The 22,384-nt window shown below is 41.9% G+C and overlaps 1 protein-coding gene across 1 annotated transcript in view; it reads right to left on the reverse strand.

Moving 5' to 3' along the window:
* The window catches only part of TBXAS1 (thromboxane A synthase 1), a 233,341-nt gene extending 225,162 nt beyond the window's left edge, over positions 1-8,179 (reverse strand). Inside the window, exon 1 of the mRNA XM_080618791.1 lies at positions 7,991-8,179. Within this exon, the coding sequence (XP_080474917.1) occupies positions 7,991-8,088 (98 nt within the window). The 5' untranslated portion in view covers positions 8,089-8,179. The remainder of the gene's footprint in view (positions 1-7,990) is intronic.
* Between the last annotated feature and the right edge of the window lie 14,205 nt (positions 8,180-22,384).

Below are 22,384 nucleotides of genomic sequence, written 5' to 3' on the forward strand. Positions count from 1 at the left end.
CCCCCAAACTCCTAACAAATATCACAAGGTTTCTGATAGCTGAAAGGAACTATTTTTAATAAGGAAGTAGACTTCACTCCATCAGCACAAGCATACAGCCGCTGCCTCCTGCCCTACTCCGAACATACACCTCAGCTCAGCTTCTTTCCGCAAGCCTCAGCTCTCCCAAACATACTCGGCCTCAATCTGTAACAACCCACTTCATATGGAGCAACATCCTTCTGTTCCAACCCATTCTTCCTAATCCTTCTTCAGCCATTGCTAGGCACCCAATATCTTTTCTTATCCAAGAAACAAATTATTCTAACAGGGTCTGTCCTTTCCCTTGTTTGTTGCTTCGTTGCTGTGCTGACAAGCCCACAGGTTCTGCAGAACAATGCAAGAAGCAACTAGCTAGGGAAGAAACTAACAGAGGAATGGATATGGAGAATTTCCCATAGTTTTAATGCAGGGGTATCTATCATGCTGTTAGGGATCTATCATATCCCTACTGACCTGCACGTCTTTCTAGTCATAGAAAATATATGTAAAATAAACAAGCAGAGCTTAAAAGATATGGTTACCAGTGTTAGAAATGGTGCATAAAACAAGGGAAAAAGGGACAGACACTGAACATTATTTTCACAAGCTCCTCCCCTATTCCTGCAAAAGTCTGATAAATGTATTTCCAGTCCCAAACCAGAACACACACTAAGTTCTTTCTGCTAGCTGTTTCTCAGCAGTTAGCACACACTCAGCTAATGGAACAGTAAAATCCGTTTCAATGAGGAAAAAAAGTCAAAATCAAACTTAGGGAGAGATAGAAAAATCCATCTAAAGGTTTTGGGTATGTCAAGGGGAACTGATAAATGACAATCTCCCAATAGTATATCAATATTTCATTTTAAAATAGTTTTCAGACAGCTCCATTAAATACTGTGTAAAACTTCCCTATGGAAGAGCAACGCATGGCAATCAAAGGCATTAATTACTGCTGAGCCAGCAATGAGGACAAAACATACTGAACATTGTTACTGATGAAGGCTGATGCAAAGACAAAAAGGAGTGAGAAAGAATATAGGCAACTTTATTTTAATGACGGGAGCAGTGTTGAAGGAGACAAAAGAAGGGAGAACACAGATTCAGGTTTCAGCACTCTGAGGAAGTCTAACCTGTCAGAACTGCGCACAGATTTAACTCACCATTTAAGAGGGAGCACAGCCAGGCTGGCAGGACCCTCACTCTGCTGTCTGAAAGACGTGGAGTGAAAAGTCCACGCCCCTTGGAGCACATGAGGATGCAAAACTACCCACCGCAGTGCAGGGCAGCCACAGGAACTGCCAGCATGTTCCCGGGGTTCAGGGGAGAGCAGAGTTCATGGCACTGTTTGGAGAAATTGCAGCAGTCCTAAGAGGCCCCTCTGAGCCTGGGAATTAAATGCACAGACATAGCAAGAGACAGCCCCAGTGCGATAGGATGGAGTGCCTATTCATCACACAGGCAGAGCTTTCTCTGTAAGGAGCTTATTTACATTGCTTCTTTTCACCATTTAATTTCAGTTTCATTTAATGTACCAACAGCAGTGTATTAAGTACCTCAGGTTCCTAGTACTGTCAGTAGATGGAGGCAGGAGATCCTAGAAGTTAATTTAGAGCACTCAAAATCAGTTTGTGAGGTACCCAAATATCCCAAATTTAAACAAAGCAACCTGCCCCAAGGCAAACAGTAGATCAGAAGTTAAAACCAAACTACTAGTCCAGAAAAGCTAAGTAAACCTCTAGAGAAGACACTCCAGGCAGAAGCTGCCTGATGGAGAAACCAGGGTAATTCCTCTGCCTTGCCAGTCTCTCCTGCCTGAGCCACCCAATCCAGACCAGACCCAGTCCAAGCTCTGCAGGATGGGAAAGCAGAAATGGGATTGCCCAAGGGTTGTGTCCAGCTCCCGTCTACCTGGTGGCATTTGTGTGCATTAGCCAGCTTTGCAGCACGCTCTGTTGAACACTAGGTCCGGAGATGATGCCACAAGATAGGTAAATATACTTGCTTCATGAAAGGAAACTATCCTATACCTGTACGTCCACCTTAACACACTGTTAACACTACAATCTCCATGCACTAAAAACAAATTGTGCTTGCAGGATTTTATGAGAGGCATGAAAAGATTTAGGGGAAAATGAAGACCATGAGGATTCAATAGGCTGGAGATTGACTATTTTACACAGGAATGTTGGGGTAAAACGCACCTTCACAAAAGCAGAAAACCCAGCAAGCACTTGAAGAGCCTTCAAATAAACACCGCTGGCCATGCAATCTCTAAATTAAAACAAACAAACAAACAACTTGAACATAAGAGGCCTCTGAGTTTTGTAGTGAAGTGCAAGCAAGGAAAACTAAAGCTGCACAGCATTACAGGCTGAGCAGTGTAACCAAGGTGTTATAACAGCCTCTGAGGACATCCCAGATAATTTAACTCCGAAGCTGCAAAAGTAATGATGGAAAACTGTTCTTCCTGTCCCCAAAAAATAAGAGAAATTTGTTTACCTAAAAATAGCACAATCAGGGCACTGAGTGAACTTCACTCTGGATGATCAGATCTACCTTGTTTTCACAGAAAGAAAGTATTTAGTCATTTGTGGCATGGCACTTTTCCAAATTATAACTCAGTAGCTTACTCTGCTCCTTCTCAGGCTTACCTAGAGATGCTTGATTTAGCTCAAAGATGAGGCCACATATTGCACAGCTGTGGGATTAAATTACGTTTGACACATTAGTTGGAATTCCAGATTTGCCTGATGTAAAGCTGCATGACAAAGACAATTCAGAATCTGTTAGTTTTTTCTGTCAACAGCAGTTTGCTGATGTTTCCTGTTGAGTCAGATCCTTCTAGCTTTCATAATGGGCCATTTGAATGAAGGGGAGGGAAGCAGAATGACTTCCACTGACATAACGGCCATTTTAGTCAAAAAAGAAACAACAGCTGGGGTTAACAGAACATGAAAAAACTGAAACTTCCTTGCCTTCTGACCCTATAAACCTGATGCAGGGTTCACTGCAAACTGAGAAGCTTACAAGGGACCATAACCTCAGAACCCAGCTCTGAGGTCAGCCACCACCATAGGATGGATGTACAAGGCAGCCCCAAAGCACTTCTCAGTTGTGGAGTTGTGCTTTCTGCCATCAAGGGAATCATAGAATGGTTTGGGTTGGAAAGGACCTTAAGATCATCTAGTTCCAACCCCCTGCCATGGACAGGGACACCTTCTGCTAGACCAGGAAACAAGTACATTTTAACACCCAACAATTAGGATGCCTCTCTGGGCCTCTCAATGGTCCTGACATGAGAGCAGAGCTGCACATCTTTATGAGTGTACGTTGATGCTCCGTACCCAGGCTTGTTCTCAGCCATACTGGTCCTTGCAGCCTTGTGAATTTGATGACAGCAGTGACAGCTGGAAAAGTTAAAACCAAATGCCTGGAGCTCTGGCAATCAGACATCTTTTGTAAATACTGATATTCTGAGGAGAAAAAAATGGTGCAAATTGTAGGTGACATCTAGCTGATAAACTGCTAAAATAGTAATACCCGAGATCTATTTGACCTCATTTTTGCTTAACTCAAGCCCAAATAGCAAGGTTCTGCAAAATGAAATTTTATTTGGAGATGGATTACCTCGAAACTTTCTCTTTCTGAGCCCTTTCCAAAACCACAGATGTAAAGTAATACCAATCAAGAAATAGTATTGAAGTCACCTGTATCAAAATATTAACTGTCCTGAGATTAACTTCTGATATGGTCTAGTACAGGTACGGCACCAACTGGTGAACTTTTAATATATGCTGTCCCCCATGTCTAAGTATCTCCTGCATCTAAGTGTATGTAAATGTTTAGGCCTAAGGCCAGAGGAAAAAAAAACAACTTTCATTCTCTGTGATCAGAGACTGCAAATGCTTTGGGTCAGGATTGATTTGTAATGCAATGGGTGGATAGTATCTAGATATAGGGGAACCCAAATCTCTCAATCTCTCTATACATTTGTGTAACACAAGTGATCATTAACATTACTTCAGTGTAATAATGGCATCTTTCTGAATGATTTAGCTTTTCAGAAACAGACAAGAACACCCCTAGTGTGTTTTGCTATGTTTGAAAGCATGCAATTCGATGTGTACCTTACAAACATAAACAACCACCTCCCATCCAGCCTCCACGTTTCTACAAAAACCCCAGGTTTGTTTAGACAAGGGGTTGATAATCCAGTTTGAACACAGGTATCTGAATGCTGTGACAGCTTCTTCATAATGCTTAAGCTTATGGTACATTAAACTTTAAAGCAAGATAAACTCCTGCTTTCATTTTATCAAACATCTTCCCAGACAGCAAAAAGAAAGACATAAAGCAATGTTTGCAGCTACAATCAAGCATGGGATACCCAACTCAGCGTATGTTTGAAATGAAAATGAACAATATGTTGCATAGATATAGTACTGTATTTTTCAATAGAGAATATCGCTGGGATGTGTAAATGTTAACCTCATTCCTCCCTTAAGTGTTTGTTTTTATTTCATGCCTGAAAAACAAAAAAGAGATTCACAGAGATTAAGTGAATAGAAACAGCAGTCCTTGTAAAGAAAGAAAGTGCTCTTAAATCAGTTTGGCTAGTAGAAATCACAGGGGATGGGAGAGACATGGACAAGAGATCCTTTTAAAAGCCCTCAGTGTTGTGCTACTGGTATTGCTGAACTTTATGTATTTAGCCATATTATGCCTTTTTGTGGTTGCTAAAGGAGTAATATCATTCTGTATCACAGTAGTAATGAGGTAGCAACAGACATAGAAGAATCCATGATATGAAGTCTGCAAGAAGAGACTTTGACCTACTGAAAGGAAGCATTAAGGATGGGAAGGGCAGCAGACAAGTTCTTCAGGAATGGGGGACATCAAGCAGGCTTGAGTAATCTCTTAAATTAATAGATTAATAAAAAAGCAAATGCAGGTTTGATTCTTCCCAGTTCAAATGGAAAATGTACCAAAAAGCGTCGCTGTTCTTTCTACTCTCAATGTTAAATCAACTACCTTAAAAATCCTCTCCTTAGAGCTGACTTAAGGTCATGCGGAAGACAAACACTGAAAGATTCTAGTTGCTGAATTTTCCACTGATTTAAAAATGGCACAGACATCTACTATTAGAGGACTTGTTACAAAGGGTTATTGATCTTCATTGTACCATGAATAACAGCCTAAAAAACATTACCAAATCATCCAAGTTTCCTCCTAAGATCTGTATCTTCTCTAGAAATTTATTTTTATGGATCTACAGCCTCTCCTCCCTTTCCCAATCAACACTTGCTTCTCTCCCTGCTTCATATGACCTCACCTCACCCAAAAATGTGAAGTGATTGGTCTTATCACAACTTAGCAAGATACCACCTGCAAGATGAACTGTGATAAATCACAGCTGGCCTTGCAATACACATGTTAACAGTGCTGATGGATGATGGAGCTGATGGGCAGCAGCTCAAGGCTGTCATTTAAACCACCAAGTACCCCGATCCACAAAACCCATGCAAAGGAAATAGCCCAGTAACATGACAATTGCCATCACCATGTTGTTATTCTAATGTTGCATTAGATCTACGAGCTCTCTTCTCTACCCATAACTACCTTCTGTTTAGCCTGTAAGCCTTTTACAGCCATCAAGGTGGGCAAACTGCCTATTCTTTGTACTCACACAACAGCTGACACAATATGACCCCAATCAATCGTAAGCTACTACCATAACAAAATTTACAACAGCAAATACTCATTCCTCCCTCCCCCCCCGCTTCTGAAAAGATACAACACTGTCAGAAAAAAAAAAAAAGCTGGAAAAAGAATTCTGAAGTTATTAAAAAGTGAGATTAAGGCTTAGAATGAAAAAGTCAAAGAAGTTGAAGAGTTATTACTTTATTATTACTCCTGCCGTACATAAAACTTGTGTTTTCTGACTCCTAGAAGAGTCAAACAGTTGGGTATGCAACACAATAGTAATAAAAACATTCTCTAGAGTTAGGAACATGCATTTCTATTAGCAACCCTTTACATACTTCTTAAATAATTCCTAGAACCCAAGGTTTCAGCCATGAAGGAAGCTGTGATCATGCATTGGGTTTCACTCATTTGTTTAAACAGACAAGTAATAAACTCTTAAATAGGTTGACAGGTTTGAACAACAACCACCACACTTGCAGATATGCTTGAAGCAATTAACCTTCCTTTCAGTGCATTTTACTGAAATTAGTGGATCTGGATAGCTTGGCCACGGGGCAAGCCTAACAATAGCCATAGGTGTTGCCCAGCACATTTCATTGCAGGTTTACGAAACACCAGCTTCTTATTGGAAGAACGACCTGTAGGCACCTGTATTTAATAAGCTACTTAAAATCAACCTGTATCTGTAGATCAACAAGACTGGTTAGTAATAACCATTAGCAGTTACGAGTATAAAACACTTTTCCATCTAAAACTCAGTCTTCCTTTACTTGATGCCTTCACAAAACTCATCTTCAGCCAGGAAAGGGGAAACACTGAATGGGGTATCTGTACTATAAGGAAATTTCCCACCTCACTTCTAAATTGGACTTTTTGAAACATATGGTAGGCACTCAATTCAGCAGCTGACTGTCCTAATCAGAAGCCTGACTTGAGTTTGCAATCAGAGCTAGGTTTGTTTATGGCAAGACTGAATTCCACACAAACTGTCATGTCTTTACTTCAAGGGGAGGAACAGCCTTCTTCAAATTGAACCAGAAAATGAGGCTCTGGAAAATCATGCACCAGAATGTACCCTACATTTACACAGTGTAGTTCTGTGCCTTCAGAGACCTCAGCACATCTTGGCATGTACTATGTAGAAGCACCAGGCTTTCAGCTGACTCACAGGTAGCCAGATTCTGCTGCACTTCTGAACTGTGGATGTGTGTTTGCCCTCACCCTCATCCCCTTAAACTTCCAGATATGCACAGGTGAACAGCTAAACAGCATGGCTTTACTGAAAAATCTAGCGCTGCCATTCTTTTTCGCAGTGAAATTCAAAGGAAGTAGGATTTGGATGTTTGTGATGATTTGTGCAGATCTTAAGAAAGCAGGCTCACCCACCTATCTGATACGGAAACGCACATCAAATATGGACTTGACTCTCCTTTAGTCTCTTTACACCCTCCCTTGACACAGAAGGAAGTTGAACAAAGCTCAACAGGGTCAAAGAATGAAAAAATACAGGCAGAAGTGATCTGTCATTTACACTGCTACAACAATTGTGCTAAACCCATAGTGTCATCACTATTCTCTTCTAGATGAGTTTTGGGGTTTTGGCAAAAGTTCTTTTTCTACCACCACCCCTGAAACATTTTCTTGAACACATATACAAATGAGAAAAAAAAACCAACCCACATTGGTTGAATGAAAGCCAGGATTTGAAGAGGTATTCAAGTAAAAACAGTCCAAAAAGAACTCCAGATTGGATAATATAATTTCTGGAACAAATTGACAGGGTGCTGGGTTTTTCATTTCAGCACAGCTCACTGCAATGCCTACTGTGCTAACCATTAGGGCTGCTATTATTCTGATTTGTATCCACTATTCAGTGCAGAAAGAACAAGAGAGAAACAAGTGCGCAGCATAGCACAGAGAAAGGGTCCAACAAGTACTCGGTTTCTTTCTGACCAGCACCAATCTTCCTACCACCTACAGAAATTACTAAGAAACTAACACTGATAAGTTCTTCATTTCGAAGACAAATTTTGTCCGCGTTTTATTGATCAAGCAAGAGAAAATATTGCAAGGAGAGAATTCTCTAAAAAGCATCATGAGTTTTGTATTTATTTCAACCTCTGCATCCAAACCAACTCTCCCTCCATGCCCCTTCTAGCCAATTTCCATTTTCCCCTTACGAATAAAAGACTATATAGATGTTGTGGGAGCTTCAGCAGGCTTTGTGTCTGATACATAGTCCATATTCACCATTATCACTTACCAACACAGCAGGACCATGAAGACCGCCAGCAAAGCCAGAGTGACAGTTGTACCGTTCATTTCTATAGAGACAAATGCCAGGAGATCTACAGGCTCCATTTTCCTCCACTACAGCTCCAGCCTTGAGTGGTGTGGCAGGGAAAAGTCTCTGCAAGAGCTGATAAAGCCTTCCACAGCTATATGAATGACATCTGCAACAAAACAGGAACCAAGAGAGCAAAAATACATCAAGTCAAGCACAAACTGCAGATCTTTCCAGTTCTCATCTACTGCACACTGTGAGAGAGAACTTGAAGGTTCCCTGAATGGTAGGATGTAGCAATCTCCCCCCTCCCACTGTTGTTGACTGTCATGCCAGTAAATATTTACATACCCACCGCTTGAGACATCAGTGCTGTTGAATAGGTTTTTAGACATCAAATATGGGAAACTGGGGAAAGTGTGGGGGGAGAAAAGAGAAGGAGAGCGCCTAACTGTGGTACAGATCATGCAAGAAGAATATAAAGAGCTTTCAAGGGTGCCCTGGCATTAAACAGTGGCATTCTCTGAAGTAACAAAACCAGGCATTTCTGCAATGTAAATCTTCATTCGCATTTAATCTCCAAACTGGTTATACATTCAAAGAATAGAACAAACTAAATTTTAAATAATCACAACTAAAAGATGGATTTGGGGGAAAACTCTTCAAATGTAACTTCTAGAACACATATATTGAAAGAAAAACGAATTAGCAGAAAAGCCCAACTGTAGTACCAATAGGTACTGTAGTACTAATAGGTACTAGGGTCCATAAGACAGCATCTGTCACACTGGTTAGTCCAAACAGGCAGCATTATTTGGCAGTACTATCTCAGGTTCACAAGTGCTACAGCAAATTCTTCTGGCTCAGTGCAGTGTCCCTCTTGGAGGTACTATCAACCAGCCTCTCCAGAGATACTCTGGCTACCCCTGCACTGTATTTCGACTGTCAGGGTTAACATCAGTATGGCCACATCTACTATCTCTGCATTGTGGCACAGTCAAGCTGTCTAACTCCCTTGAACAATCTGTCCATGAACAGCCAAGCTTTGACTGCAGTTCAGGAAATGGTTTGTCCTTAGCACATGAATTCCTCAGCTTTCTTCCATATAGGTTTAAACTTAAACAGGGGAAGTTCAGGTTAATATAAGGAATAAGTTCTTTGCTGTGAGGGTGGTGAGGCACTGGAACAAGTTGCCCAAAGAAGTGGTGAATTCCCCATCCTTGGCAGTGTTCAAGAGCAGGTTGGACAGAGCCTTGGGGGACATGGTCTAGGGTAAGGCATCCCTGACCATGGCAGGGGATCCAGATCTTAAGGTCCTTTCCAACTGAAACCAATCTATAACTGTATGATTCTGTATTTTCCTGCCTGCCAACCTCAATCCTATTACAAGTGCCTGATGCAGTCCAATTAGAAAGGTCAATCAGAAAGCAAGCCTTGGAGCACCTATATGAGAGAACACCACCAATCTGTTACAAACAAAGTTACCAAATTACATTATCAAAAAGATCTTAAGGATTTCATTAGCAGCAACTTGCAAGTAAACACTCTTGCCCATGACAAAATTCCCTGAATTGTCTGGTATTGTTTGTTACTCATGAAACTAGAAACAACCATGTATGCCTTCCCACCTATTCCAAACAACCTGTTTGAAAGTTAAGAAAATCAAAGCTATCAAAAAAAATAGGTTTGTGAATTATATGGTAACCTTGAGAAACAGAAACTCTGCAACATCTGATTCCCATAAGACACCAGATGAAGAGTGGTTTCTTCTCATATAACCCCAAGATACTAGCTTAGATTTAATGTGAAAGGCTTCTCCAATATTACTGTATTACATTTCCTGCTCTTATCAGAGAAGTTAATAATACAGGTATCAAAAAAGTGAAGTCTCTAACACAATGGAGTTTAATTTTAAGAAGATTTGGCTCTACTGTAACTGAATCACTGCTATCTTGGTTCTCTGTGCTTCACAACTGCATTAATTCCCTTCCAGCCTCAGATCCTTGCAGAATAAGTAAAAGGTGTTAACCAGCTCATCATCTTCACAGAATACCACAGTAGCCCACAGAAAACCTTGCTTATTGTATTAAGAGTGCTATTGCTATTCTGGGTCAATAACAGCTCTGCTGGTTTGCTGCTGCTGCCAAGTTCTCCAAGAACAACCGCAACAAGATTCAAGAGCAGTGATGCAAGGAATTAATCAGCAGGCATAAGCCAATCCCAACCAGCAACAGATCCTGTGGGGCTATAAGAAAAACTATAAAAAACAAATATCCATATGCATTAAAGTCTCTTCAGAAAAACTAAACCAATCACCACAAGTGTAGAAGGTAAGAAATAATATTCCAATTTCACTGTGCTTTGATTTACTTGGCTTTTTAATTAAATGACATATTTTAAAGCACATAGAGGACTATGTCCCTCCCATTAAAGTCAACAGCAAAACTCCAATCAGCAAACACAAAGTCAAGTACAGACCTCACTTATTTTTTAACAAGCACTGAAGCCTTTTCCCAGTCACAGTGGGAGGTAGGTTGGATGAATAATTCTTAAACACACACCTTATGAAGGAAAATAGGCTCTCTTATCAGCATCTAGTTTGGAAGAGAACACGTAAGCTCCCAACAACAACCATCCTTTTCTCTTGTTGATACTGGTTTGGTTTTTTTTCTTCTCTTTATTTTTAAGCCTTGGTACCTGTTTCTTGTTGAAGTGCTTTAACTCAGCACCTCCAAACATTAAGAAGGGTAGCACACAGCATTGATTCTAAAACTCATCTGGAGCGCTCCTCACCTCAGATCCATGTGCTCACAGTTATTATTATTCCAGAGTTAAGGATCTCAGCTCCAACAAGTGCCACAAAAATCCACGATGCATTGCAGAAGAAAAGGGCTCAGGAATGCAGACAGCAATGAAAACAGGCTATTTATCAGTTCCTTTAAATGAGAAGCACCATCCTAATCAACGAGTTATTAGCACAGACATTTTTCACCAACCTTCCAGCTCTTTTTGTGGAGCCATGCTTGTCAGTTCTTTGATAATAGGTTAATGGTTGGACTTGATGATCTTACAGGTCTTTTCCAACCTAAACAATTACATGATTCTATAATGATATCAAAGAACTATGAAGACAGATACAAAGTCCTCACTAACCTCATGCTCAGGAAGCCAGAGACAAGCAGAAGGGGAAAAGAGCCTTTTCCTGCTAGAATGCTGAGAGTCAGCAGTGCTCTCTGTATTTGCTTCCACAAGGGTTCACTTCAGATTGCATCTATCAAGGTTCACAGCTCCTTCACATGGTGCCATCCAAGCTCATCTCTTCTGTAGCAAGTAAAATCCACAGATCACCACCTTGTTCAACACAAACTTCAACACAATAACAACAATAAATGTTCAACACAAAACTTACATTCAAGACACCCATCTCATCCTTTATTTCCCAGCACTACCTTGGAGCTCCCCAGCAAATGGCAGACCTACAAGACATAAGCAGTTCAATCCCAAACAGCCAGAGCTTCAGCCTACATGGGCATTTGCAGCAGTAAATATTAGAAGGGGAAGTACATTATAGCATTCAGTGCCTGAGAAGTTGAATTGTTCCTCAATTGAAAGAGAAAAGAAGGAAGGGGAAGGGGAAGGGGAAGGGGAAGGGGAAGGGAAGGGGAAGGGGAAGGGGAAGGGGAAGGGAAGGGGAAGGGAAGGGGAAGGGAAGGGGAAGGGAAGGGGAAGGGAAGGGGAAGGGAAGGGGAAGGGAAGGGGAAGGGAAGGGGAAGGGAAGGGGAAGGGAAGGGGAAGGGAAGGGGAAGGGAAGGGGAAGGGAAGGGGAAGGGAAGGGGAAGGGAAGGGGAAGGGAAGGGGAAGGGAAGGGGAAGGGAAGGGGAAGGGAAGGGGAAGGGAAGGGGAAGGGAAGGGGAAGGGAAGGGGAAGGGAAGGGGAAGGGAAGGGGAAGGGAAGGGGAAGGGGAAGGGAGAACAGAACCCAGAGAACCCAGATTTCCCAGGAAGCCTTCATGATTTAAAGTTCTGACTGCTGTGACTCCATGAATATATTCTCTAAATGCTCTTCCAGAACAATGCGCTTCAACTTCAAAAGTAATACAAGTGGAGCAACGAGACTCAGCAATGCTTGACATACACGAGTATCGTTCCAACATGAAATACAAAGCTTATTAAAAAACAGGATTATAGACCTTCCCAGTAGGCCTAAATCATGTTCAGGATTTTGACCTGTCTTCGAAGCATATCAAATGGAAAATATCTCATATATTTCAGAGGCTAATGACTACACCTACTACACTAACCACACACTCCTGCTAACAACCAAATTAAAATCCTCTCATGCTATTCTACCTTGTATGTTTTAGGTCTGTAATAATCTAATTATGGTTGAGCCATACTAACTTTACGATAGATGAAGCAAGTCTAGAAAGATGTTAGGTTTTCATTTCATAGCAGTTCATCTCTACAGAAATCTCTAGCACAGTCTTCAGATCGATGACATTCTGCTATATAGACAGCTTAGCCACAAAATACTGCAAATGAAACACAGTTTTTAAAAAAACAGTTTAAACAGACACTACTTTGTCTATAAGCTTTAACAAAGCTCATGAACAAAACTCTAAGTATATATGATATTGATTTATCTTAAAGACAAAAACCTTCCCAAAACCAAAACACATTCCTAACATTTTTAAGGTAGACCAACCAAACAGATCAAAGGCACATTTCACAGACAGATTTTCTATATTTAAAACAATCTTAACAGCCAAAGTACCGGGAATATTAATGTATTGGAATAAAGAGATTTACAGTGGCTGCCTATGACTTCCTTATTACTATCCCTATCCAAGTATTGACCAAGCAGATTAAACAGATGATTTTGTACTCCTGCAGGATAAACTATGACAAATCACTCAACAGACAGATCACCGAAATACTGGAGTCCACTTATAAAGATCCTGCTCTGCACTCAAAATGGACGAGAGCACCATGGGCTCATGGAAGATTCTTGAACCACCTGGAATAAAATCACCCCAATGAAATGGATCTCAAAAGGCAAACAGTAACTGTGAAATGATGCTGAGGAAGCTGCTTTCACGATGCTTCCTGCTGAGAAACAGAAAGACACACTTTTATAGCTAAACTGTTTTGCCAAGTCAGAACCTGGTTATATTAACCAAAATGCTTCTCAGAAAACAGGCACCCAGGTTAAAATTCTAGAAAAGCTGAAATATTATGCAAACTTGTACTTCACTAACGAATTCAATCTTAGCTGTCTGAAAGTTATGGTACTTCAAACTCAGTCAATATCACAGGGTCTAAAAAACTCATTATGCTAACTAAACGTAGTGCTGCTGTACCAAGTCCCCTCTAAAGCAACAAGCTGTGAGATATCCTAGTTATTTCAAAGAACTCCACTTAGAAATAGCACAGATTTTGTGGTCAAAAGGAATGACAATTTTTTCTTCTTGCTGTGAGAGCTCGGAATGAGCTTCTAAAATAAAGTTACCTTTGCTAATAGTGTCATTAAGATCTTGGAGACCCAGTGAAATTCCAGAGAAAGCAGAAATTAATGTAACATCTGCTGCCCATGGCCAGGCATTTCTAAGCAAATTGACTTTATTAAATAATCGGTAACTTGTTTATATTTCTATAGCTTGCTTTAGAAACATTGATTGATTCAAGCAATCCTATAATTTCATTGCCCTATAAACTTGACTGGAGATAAGTAAGGATTTATGTTCACGGATCAATAGCTCCACATTGACAGCAAAAGCCAAAGAATCCTGCCTAGACTAGTCTTGCAGTTGCAGAGAGCCATATAAATGTTTGCCTTTGTAACAATATCATGGTAAGAACCAGTTATAAATTCTTTCGTGAAGTTCAGCTTTTTAACACCATGAAAAATACCTAACTGTCTTTGATGGAAAACATACTTTAGATAGCAAAATTAAGGCTTGAATTCTCCAAACTATGTTTCAATGCTGGACCACAGGCCAGAAGAACTGTGAAAAACTTAACAGAAGCACCTTGTTCTGCATCTTAATTAACTAAACTGTGCTTATCAACTTCTCTTTTCATCCATTAGCTCATGGGATTTACACCAAAACATATAAAGTCTGGTCCTTTTCTTCACTACGCCAATAGGAAGATGTAGAATGCTGGTTTTCCCCAATTAAGGGGAATATTTCAAGAGCTCCATGTGCTCTTGAAATAGCATCAATAGCATCTCTAGCTACTACATTCCCCACCTTACCTCTCCAGTTTGCAGTTCAATAATTTTATTGAGGAATCCTTTCAATATGATATAAAGAGATTTCTTTAGAGAAAGGTTACACATAGCCTCCTTAAAAATGGGGCAGCCACCTCGGAGGCAATTAGCCACAGCAATCATGATTGCACAGAGCAGTGTTATGGCTCCTGGATTGCCAGATGGAGAAACCCCAGCCAGTGCATCCTTCAAGTTGCCCTAATGGGAGAAAGGGAGTTGAAGAACAAATAGAAAGAACAAAGGAAGCCAAGAAGAGGCAGATCTGACTAGGAGGCCACAGGAGCATAGTGGCATTCTGATTGTGAAAAGGGCAAAACACAAACTAGATGAACATGGTGCTCTGTACCTCTTTCAAAAGCACCAGATTGCTAATACAGACCATCAGCAGCCTGCATATGTGCCCTGGAGGTGGGTTGCCAGGGCCAGGAGGCTGGAGAGGCTGGGAGCTGAGGGCAATCCTTATGTAGACCAGCCCTCTCCAAGGGCTGCAGGCCCACTGGACTGAACGTAGGAGGCAGGTAACATAGTCCAGCAGCACTGAAAAGGGTGAGCCAGGACCAGGAGCCACCCAGTATGTTAAATCAGCAACTGAAGCCCCAGACATGACCTTAATGTAGCTCCTGGGTCCATGAGTAGAGTGTAGGTGAGGGGTCTCAGGTGAAGCCTGTCAGGACAATTAAGATCTATTGGTGGCCTCAAGGATATGACAGGCTCAATAGCCTGGAACAGGTAAAAAGATAATGACAGACATAGGGGAGTATGGTATTTGAAGAATAAATTCACTAATACAACACATTTATCAATACCCTGTCAAAACTCAACATGATGAAATGTGGAAGGCACCAAAAGTCTCAAAAATCTTGAACCCAAATGAGGTAAAGAAGCATTCTTCACCTGAGGCCTACCACTGCTTTTTCAAATAGCACATGCTTCCAGAATAAGCCCCATAGATGTGAATGGAGAATGTTCCCATGGGTTATGGCCTTCAGGCTGACAAGAATGGCAGAATCAGGTCCCATTTGGGAATTATGGGCAGTATCAGCTCTGCCTTTATTCTTCATCTCTTAATTGTTGAAAATTTGAGAGATTTGATGCAATTATGCCTCTGAGATTAATGAGATAGCAAAAAGAAAGAGCAAAAGAATGTTCAGTCTATTAGACAATACAAACACACCAAATCCAGGACAGGCATTATAACTCAGGCTCTAACACCACCTAATCTCAGCACAGAAGAGGTGGTAAACTGCCACAAAGGGAAAAGAAAGGTCAAAATTAAGTCAGACAAATACCGTTGCCACAATAATGGATTACATACTTCAAGAAGCCTAGAAGCTATTAGTTTACATCCACATGTAGAACAGCAATAAGACTGCAAAGGGACTCAAATTGGCTTTCAAAGCAATCACTGAGGACCAATCCCAGTTCTTCAGCAATTCTTTAGTGGCTTCTACAAAACTTCTCTTTTAAGCTGCAGAAATATCTCTTCACAAGACACAGGAAGTTCTCCTGCAGAACACAAAGTGTGGGGTTTGGTAATGCTGCTCTGATATCTGTAGACAGGCATCACAGGGAGGTTGGTGAACTCTTCCTCTCTTGCCTTTGAAAATGCTCCCCACGATAAATACTTCAAAATGGCAGTAACTGCAGTTTGAACAGTCATGCTGGATACTCTCAGATAGCAGTAAGAACACAAAATGTGTGGGACGCTGGACACATGGAGCTGTGTCAATAGGACATGTAACACCTTCACTCTATGGGGGCAATGTAGGGACAATATAAGTACATTGAAAAGACTTATCTTCACTCATGCCCCTATCCAGGAGTTATTCATTGCTTAAATTTATGCAAAACATGACGAATGATTCTTGGTAGGTCATGCCAAATATTCCCAAAGGTCTTCCTTACCTATATGAAAGGAAGCACAGGTAACTAACACACAAATTGCAGTCCCTTGTATGCGCAGAAGAGCACATGTAACATACGGATGGCTTTATCTAGTTCAGCCTTTTCTGCTCTTCCATTCATGGCTTTTTTGCTGAAGTCCTTTCTGCTGACCACTTGTACACTAATTTTGCAAATCAGAAATCCCTTTAGCTCTCTCACTCTCAGCAGATATGTGTTACCACAGACATGCATAACCAGTGAGGGGGCAGAAAAAGTGGAAAAAAATGAATTTACACAGTCACAAAACCAGCATTTCCAAATCTCAAGTTCTTACTGCAAGTCTTGGCTTAGTTCAGGTTTTTGCTAAACTGCTAGTTCTTCATTTGTGCAATTGTGACAAATACAGGTTTTACTGTGGGTTAAGACAGTCAAAGGAAGGAAAAAAAATCTTTCAAATCCATGAAACTCAAAGGATTAGGGCTAAAATACTAATTAAACTGGTTTAATTGCTCAATTAAAAAATGCATGTTTTTCTTGCAGCCTCATGAATCTGAGGGTAAATTTGTGATTTCAGCATGCTTGAGGTTAGCAATACTTTCAAAAGGGCATGAACCCAATAAGCTGACCTGTTAGCCATGGGAAGAGAGGTTAAGTGGAACACTAAATAATGTGACATATGAGTTGAAACAGCAAGAACTTAGAAGATTTCAACCCTGCTGACACTTGTTTGAACTTGCTTTCTTGGACTGACGCATGGATGGGATTTAAGCCTAAGGTTCACACTGAGCCCAGCCTGCTACCTTCTTCCTACATTGTGCTGCCTTCTACCAAGTGGCAGATAAGCACAACTTTAGACTGGGGCTGGGATAGTGCAAAATGAAGTATGTATTCTTTTCAGTTTCACTGAAATACAAAAATCAAGAAGTAATCCATGTGTCCTGGTGTCAGGACAAAACTTTCAGCCATCATACTTTATCGTTTTACTCTGCTGATCAGAGCTACAGTTTGTGGACAACCATGGCTTCGTGACAGTCTGAGAGGATGGCTTTGTACTCGCCACAGAGCCAAATAAAGTCTTCAAGCTCCAAGAATCTTGGCGGGGGGGGAGTTTAAACAATTCTTAGAAGTTGCTTTCTACTCGTAACATGCTGCTGCTTTCTTTACTTTAAGCCAATTAAGTGCAACAAGCTCAAGTGACCAATTGCGATGATAAACCAGCTCTACTGGCAACTGGCCACTTTTAGCTTCAGCTCTTCTTCCTCACCATCCATTTTAAACTATTCATTTAATCTCAGAACACCACTACCTGCAGACACTTCCCCTCACCCAGCTTTGATGGTTGCACTCACACAGCAACTGAACAGGCATGGTGGGATCTCTGACCCAGCACAGAGTCCTACAGCCATCAACAAAAATTTAAACTAGGTGCATGGAAGAGATGCAGCTTAGAGAGCCAGACCTGTTGGACAGGTACCCTTATGTATAGGGTGCTTTCTGCTTCAGAGCACCTGCTCTGTGTGTGGCAGTTCAGGCTAACTAGAGAAGCCAGCAACTACCCAGACGTATGGAGCTAGGACTACTTCAGACAGCTCAGGGACATTGGGATGTTACGGTGAACTGTAATTGATTTACCTTATATTCATGAGCAAATTGACACATGCATGCAAAATGCCAGATGGAGTAAGCTGACTGGAAATGGAAAAGATGGGTTTCAGATGGGACCTAGATTTATATAAGACCTGAATCCAAGGGCAGAAACAGCAGAGACACCACTGCAAAGGACAAAAGCCTTGCCATACGTTCACTAAAATACAGTTTCTTGCAGTCCTCTTTACCTTGTTTTCCCTCTGCCATGTCTGTAGAGCAGTGATGCACTGAATGAGGGAAGTAGGGGCTGAGAGTGGCCTCTGCAGATGAACGCAAGTATTTTAATGGTGTAGCAGAGAATAGCATTTTTATAAGTGTGATGCAGGTAGATGCATTCCATCCCTGTGTGATGCTCTCAGGTCTCTGGATGGAGAGCACCAACTCCAAGGGTAAAATATTGTTTTTCTCTTAGCATATGTAACTCCAATTAACCTTATTGGAGCATTGTGGGTACACTGAGAAGATTACAGTCCTTAATGTGCAGTTACAGCTGTACTGTAAATGCAACATTACGTGCTTTCTATTATGGTTCAAGACCACTACACTCTTCAAGACTGTTACAAACCTTAGAAAACAGGGGTTTATAATGGAAATGCTGAAACACTCAACTATAAAAGCCCCAGCAGAGAGCAAATATAGCTATAAATTCAGCTTCTGTTTTCCAGCATATACATTGGCAAGGTATGAACAATATGTATTTCTACACTTAGAACAGACAGATGTATACATTGATCTGGGTAACCTTTGCTGTAAAGCAGAGGATAGAAAGAGCTCAAAGTGGAAAGAGCAACCTTTTGTCTTGTCTTTTACAGAGTTACTGCAATTGCAATAATGACATAAAAACAGCAATTGAAATTTAGTAGCCTGCGCATTGGGGTTGGATTCTGAATGCACTTTTTCAAAAAGGATGGGTTATGTTTCTACAGTCAGCAGGAAAAGGACAACACCTGCCCCCATATCCCTTCAGCCTCCTTTAAAAAGAAAGAAAACAATTGGCTATTTCAATACGGTTCAAACGACATTGCAAATCAATACGCTATCCACTGCAAAAATGCACAGTTTCTATATATTCTCTGTATATTCCCTTCTATGTATAACACAGTCCCTAGCTTCTCAACACTGCCAAGGAGCAAAATTTGAGCTAGCAATTACTAGACTTGCTAACATAAAAAGACCCCAGTCTGTTTGGCAAGAGAAAGATGGGTAGGCAACTACAGTATCATTAGGCCTATGGCATTTGGGAATTTCTTCAGATATTAATAGTAACGGCAGAGGTGGGTCAATATAATCCCATTAGCCACATCACGCTGTTTGACTTCTGTTATCTATGAGGAAAGGAAAACAAAACCAACACAATTGCTTTCTGGGACGTACGCTGATGCTGGGTAAACACGAAAATCCATGCCTGTTTCAGACACTGCAGCCTGACTGGCAGATGGGGAAAGGTGGAGTAGGGAGGTCCATGCCTTTTGCTGGCACCGCCAGGAGGGAGAGGGGCACTCACCACTGCTGCTGCACGCATGGGGCTCAGTGCAACAGGAGGTCCCACCACCACCATCCTCCTCCTCAGGCACCTGCTCTGCCCCAGGGGTTTGGTGGCATCCCCAGGCATGCTGCTGCTCTTGAGATGCCAGTCCTGCAGTGGCTCCCATCACCTGGGTTAAGTCGGCACATGTGGTGTCAGCTTGCAAGGTAATATCCAAAACACAGCAAGCCTCCATGCGGATACAGTCCCTGGTTTTTGTATTAGTGATGCTTACATGTTGGAAAGTTTCTTGAATGTGTAGGGAATGATTTCAGGTTCATATGCCCCCACAAATTACTTTCTATAACATACATACTAGCAGTGCCATTTGTAATGTTAACAGCAAAAGCACCAGATACACAAGAAGCCTATGAGGTATATGAAAAACTTCATGTGAAAAGCAGCCCATGAGCCTTCCCCATTACAGCTGCTGGTTTTTTAAGGTAATGGATTAGTTGGCAAAAAGTTTAGCACTTCTCACCTGCATCTCTAACATTTGCTATAGCAGTCTCATGGTAGATGTGAATCCCCTGCTTGTGGGTAACTATTTGAGGCCACTGTGTTTAACTTCTTTGCATGCTTCATTCATGAAGAACACCCACTCACTAGCTTTCTGCGTCCGCCTTTCCATACAGTTGCAGCCCTGGTGCCCACAGTGTGCAAACCCAACACACCCAAAAGCCATACCTCCATGTTGACCCAGAGGCACCGAGTCTCTGTGTAGGAAGGGAATTGCCTCATTGTCAAGACCTGTAAAGCATTTGGCAGCAACTGCAGACATTAACGACAAAGCCATTTTATTACCATTAAAAGGACAACACAATCCCCAGCGAAACTGAGAACTGTTTCCACATCATTTGGGTGAGGGTTTTACTAGGACTGACTCCTAGGAGGTCTTTGCTTCCACCTTTTCCATTTAAATAGGGTCTTGCATTGTCAGCCTTAGCTAAAATCTCACACTCTGCTCCTCCAGCCTTCAGTGTGCTCACTGCTTGCTGTCCCATCCCAGAAGCAGTAGCTGAGAAACAGTGTCACTGGCCATGAGTACTGCACACAGCAAATCTGCGGTCTTCAGCATAGTTAGTAAACTATTTGTAAGAAAGGACCATCAGGGTATAACTGTGCCACTGAACCCACTCCCTATGCATTGGCGATCACCATCAGATGCACATTCAGCCCTGGGAGGCCTGCAGAGCATCCTTGTGCAAAGTACTTCCCAAAACTCTCTGCCAAATTTACACTCAGGTGTAATGGCAAGGCTGGAATCGCTTCCCAGGCACCTGCTTATCAGAGGATCACAGCCCAAATGTTCAAGAGTGTTTCACCTGACCTGGGAAGCACACAAAGCTGTTTGTCTTCCTTGCACTATCCTGACCACTGCTCTGTTTTACTAAGCAGCAGGATGAAACTGAAGTATTTCCAGAGATTTTCACTGTAGTGATCTGCACAGCCTGAGACTTTCAGTTGCCTGCAGTTCAGCAAACAGCAGGACACCGCAATAAGGAAACATATGTAGGCAAAGGCTTTTGCAGCCACTTATGCAAAACTTGTATTTGGCTGTTTCTCTTTTCTAAGACCTTAGAAGTCAACTTAAAAGGAAAGAAAGAAATAAATAAAAAGCAAGCCTAAATTCAGCATGAAGCTGGACGTTATAAGACTCTTTTTTCAATAGAGAGAGATTTCCAAGTCCTTACAAGCAGTGGCATTCCCTCCCCCACCTTCTTCTAAGATTGAATGATCATTTATTCCCACTAACCTTTACATAAGAGCCAACAGCCACACTTCTACCCACAGCTGCAAGGGAGAACGACATCCCTACACAGCCGGTCCCACATGCTGATGCCATAGACCGAATCCCAATCACTTGCCCAGCAACGTGCCACGGAAACGTTGACACGGCAACACCTCCCAGCCAAAAGCATGGGGCAAGGAGGACCGGGGGATGAAGAGGATTTAGAGCCCCCCTCTTTCGCCAACTCCAGAGCAAATCCGAGAAGATGCCTACCTTTACATTCCCCCTAGGCCTCCTTCATCGGTTCCTGGTCGGGCTGCCAGAAGGCAGCTGCGCTGCAACAGCCCGAGGGGAGCGGTACAGAGCGGAACCGTAGCTGCTCCCACGGAACAGACAGGTGCCTGAAGAGCTGCCCTCGGCCCAGTAGCGAGGCACGGCCAGGCGGACTACAACCCCCAGAATCCCCATTGCCTCCCTGCCCTCCTTTCCCCGGCTGCCCCGCGCTAGGCATGCTGGGGGTTGTAGTCCTACTGGGGCTGCACCAACGCGCACACACCCCACCGCTGCTCCCGCTGACATGCCCTGGCTGGAAAAGGAGGATTTGCATGGATGCAAGGGAAACAATCATTCGGAAACCTATTAGATAGCTTAAAAGAAAAAGCCACCCTCTATACATTTGCCTGTATAAAAAAATTGAAACTCAGCAAATATTTTTGCTTACAGTAAGGGGAAAAAAAGGGAAGTTAGAGTACTTGCAGCGCTCTTTATTCTGCTGGGAGTTTGGGTTGCTGGGGGGTAATTTGGGAGGAAAGTGAAAAAAAGCTATAAGCAAGTATTGCCTAATAACTTTGCAGAATCAGATGGAAAAAACTTTAATGTTCCCATACACTAATTAGTTAATGACTAGCCTTGAGCCTATATCCGTGCCTGTACTTAACTGTATCCTCCACTGAAGTGAATGCAATTGAATCTCATACTCCAGTTGTTGCAGAAACTCAAGGCCTCTAGAAATTATAAGTATGGCTTAGTAGTGAGATTTTAGAAGTAATTAAGGGCTTATCCACATTGGGAGTTGCTGCAGAGTAGCTCAACTTGCGTAACTCCCCTTCTCTGTGCTGGACATGTATTTCACACTAACAGTGCTTTATTCTGAATTAGTTTGCACCATCCAGGCTTTCAATTCACAAGCTACCTTTCCCTGAATCGATGGACTTGTGCAAGCTCAGCTAAACTGCATATTCTGATTTTACCTTGTGTTTGAGCCTTTGTTTAGGCATCTCTTCCCAAAAGCTTTGGACCTTGAACTTCGGACTGA

This window comes from Psittacula echo (assembly GCF_963264785.1).
Source record: "Psittacula echo genome assembly, chromosome: 1".
Taxonomy (NCBI): domain Eukaryota; kingdom Metazoa; phylum Chordata; class Aves; order Psittaciformes; family Psittacidae; genus Psittacula; species Psittacula echo.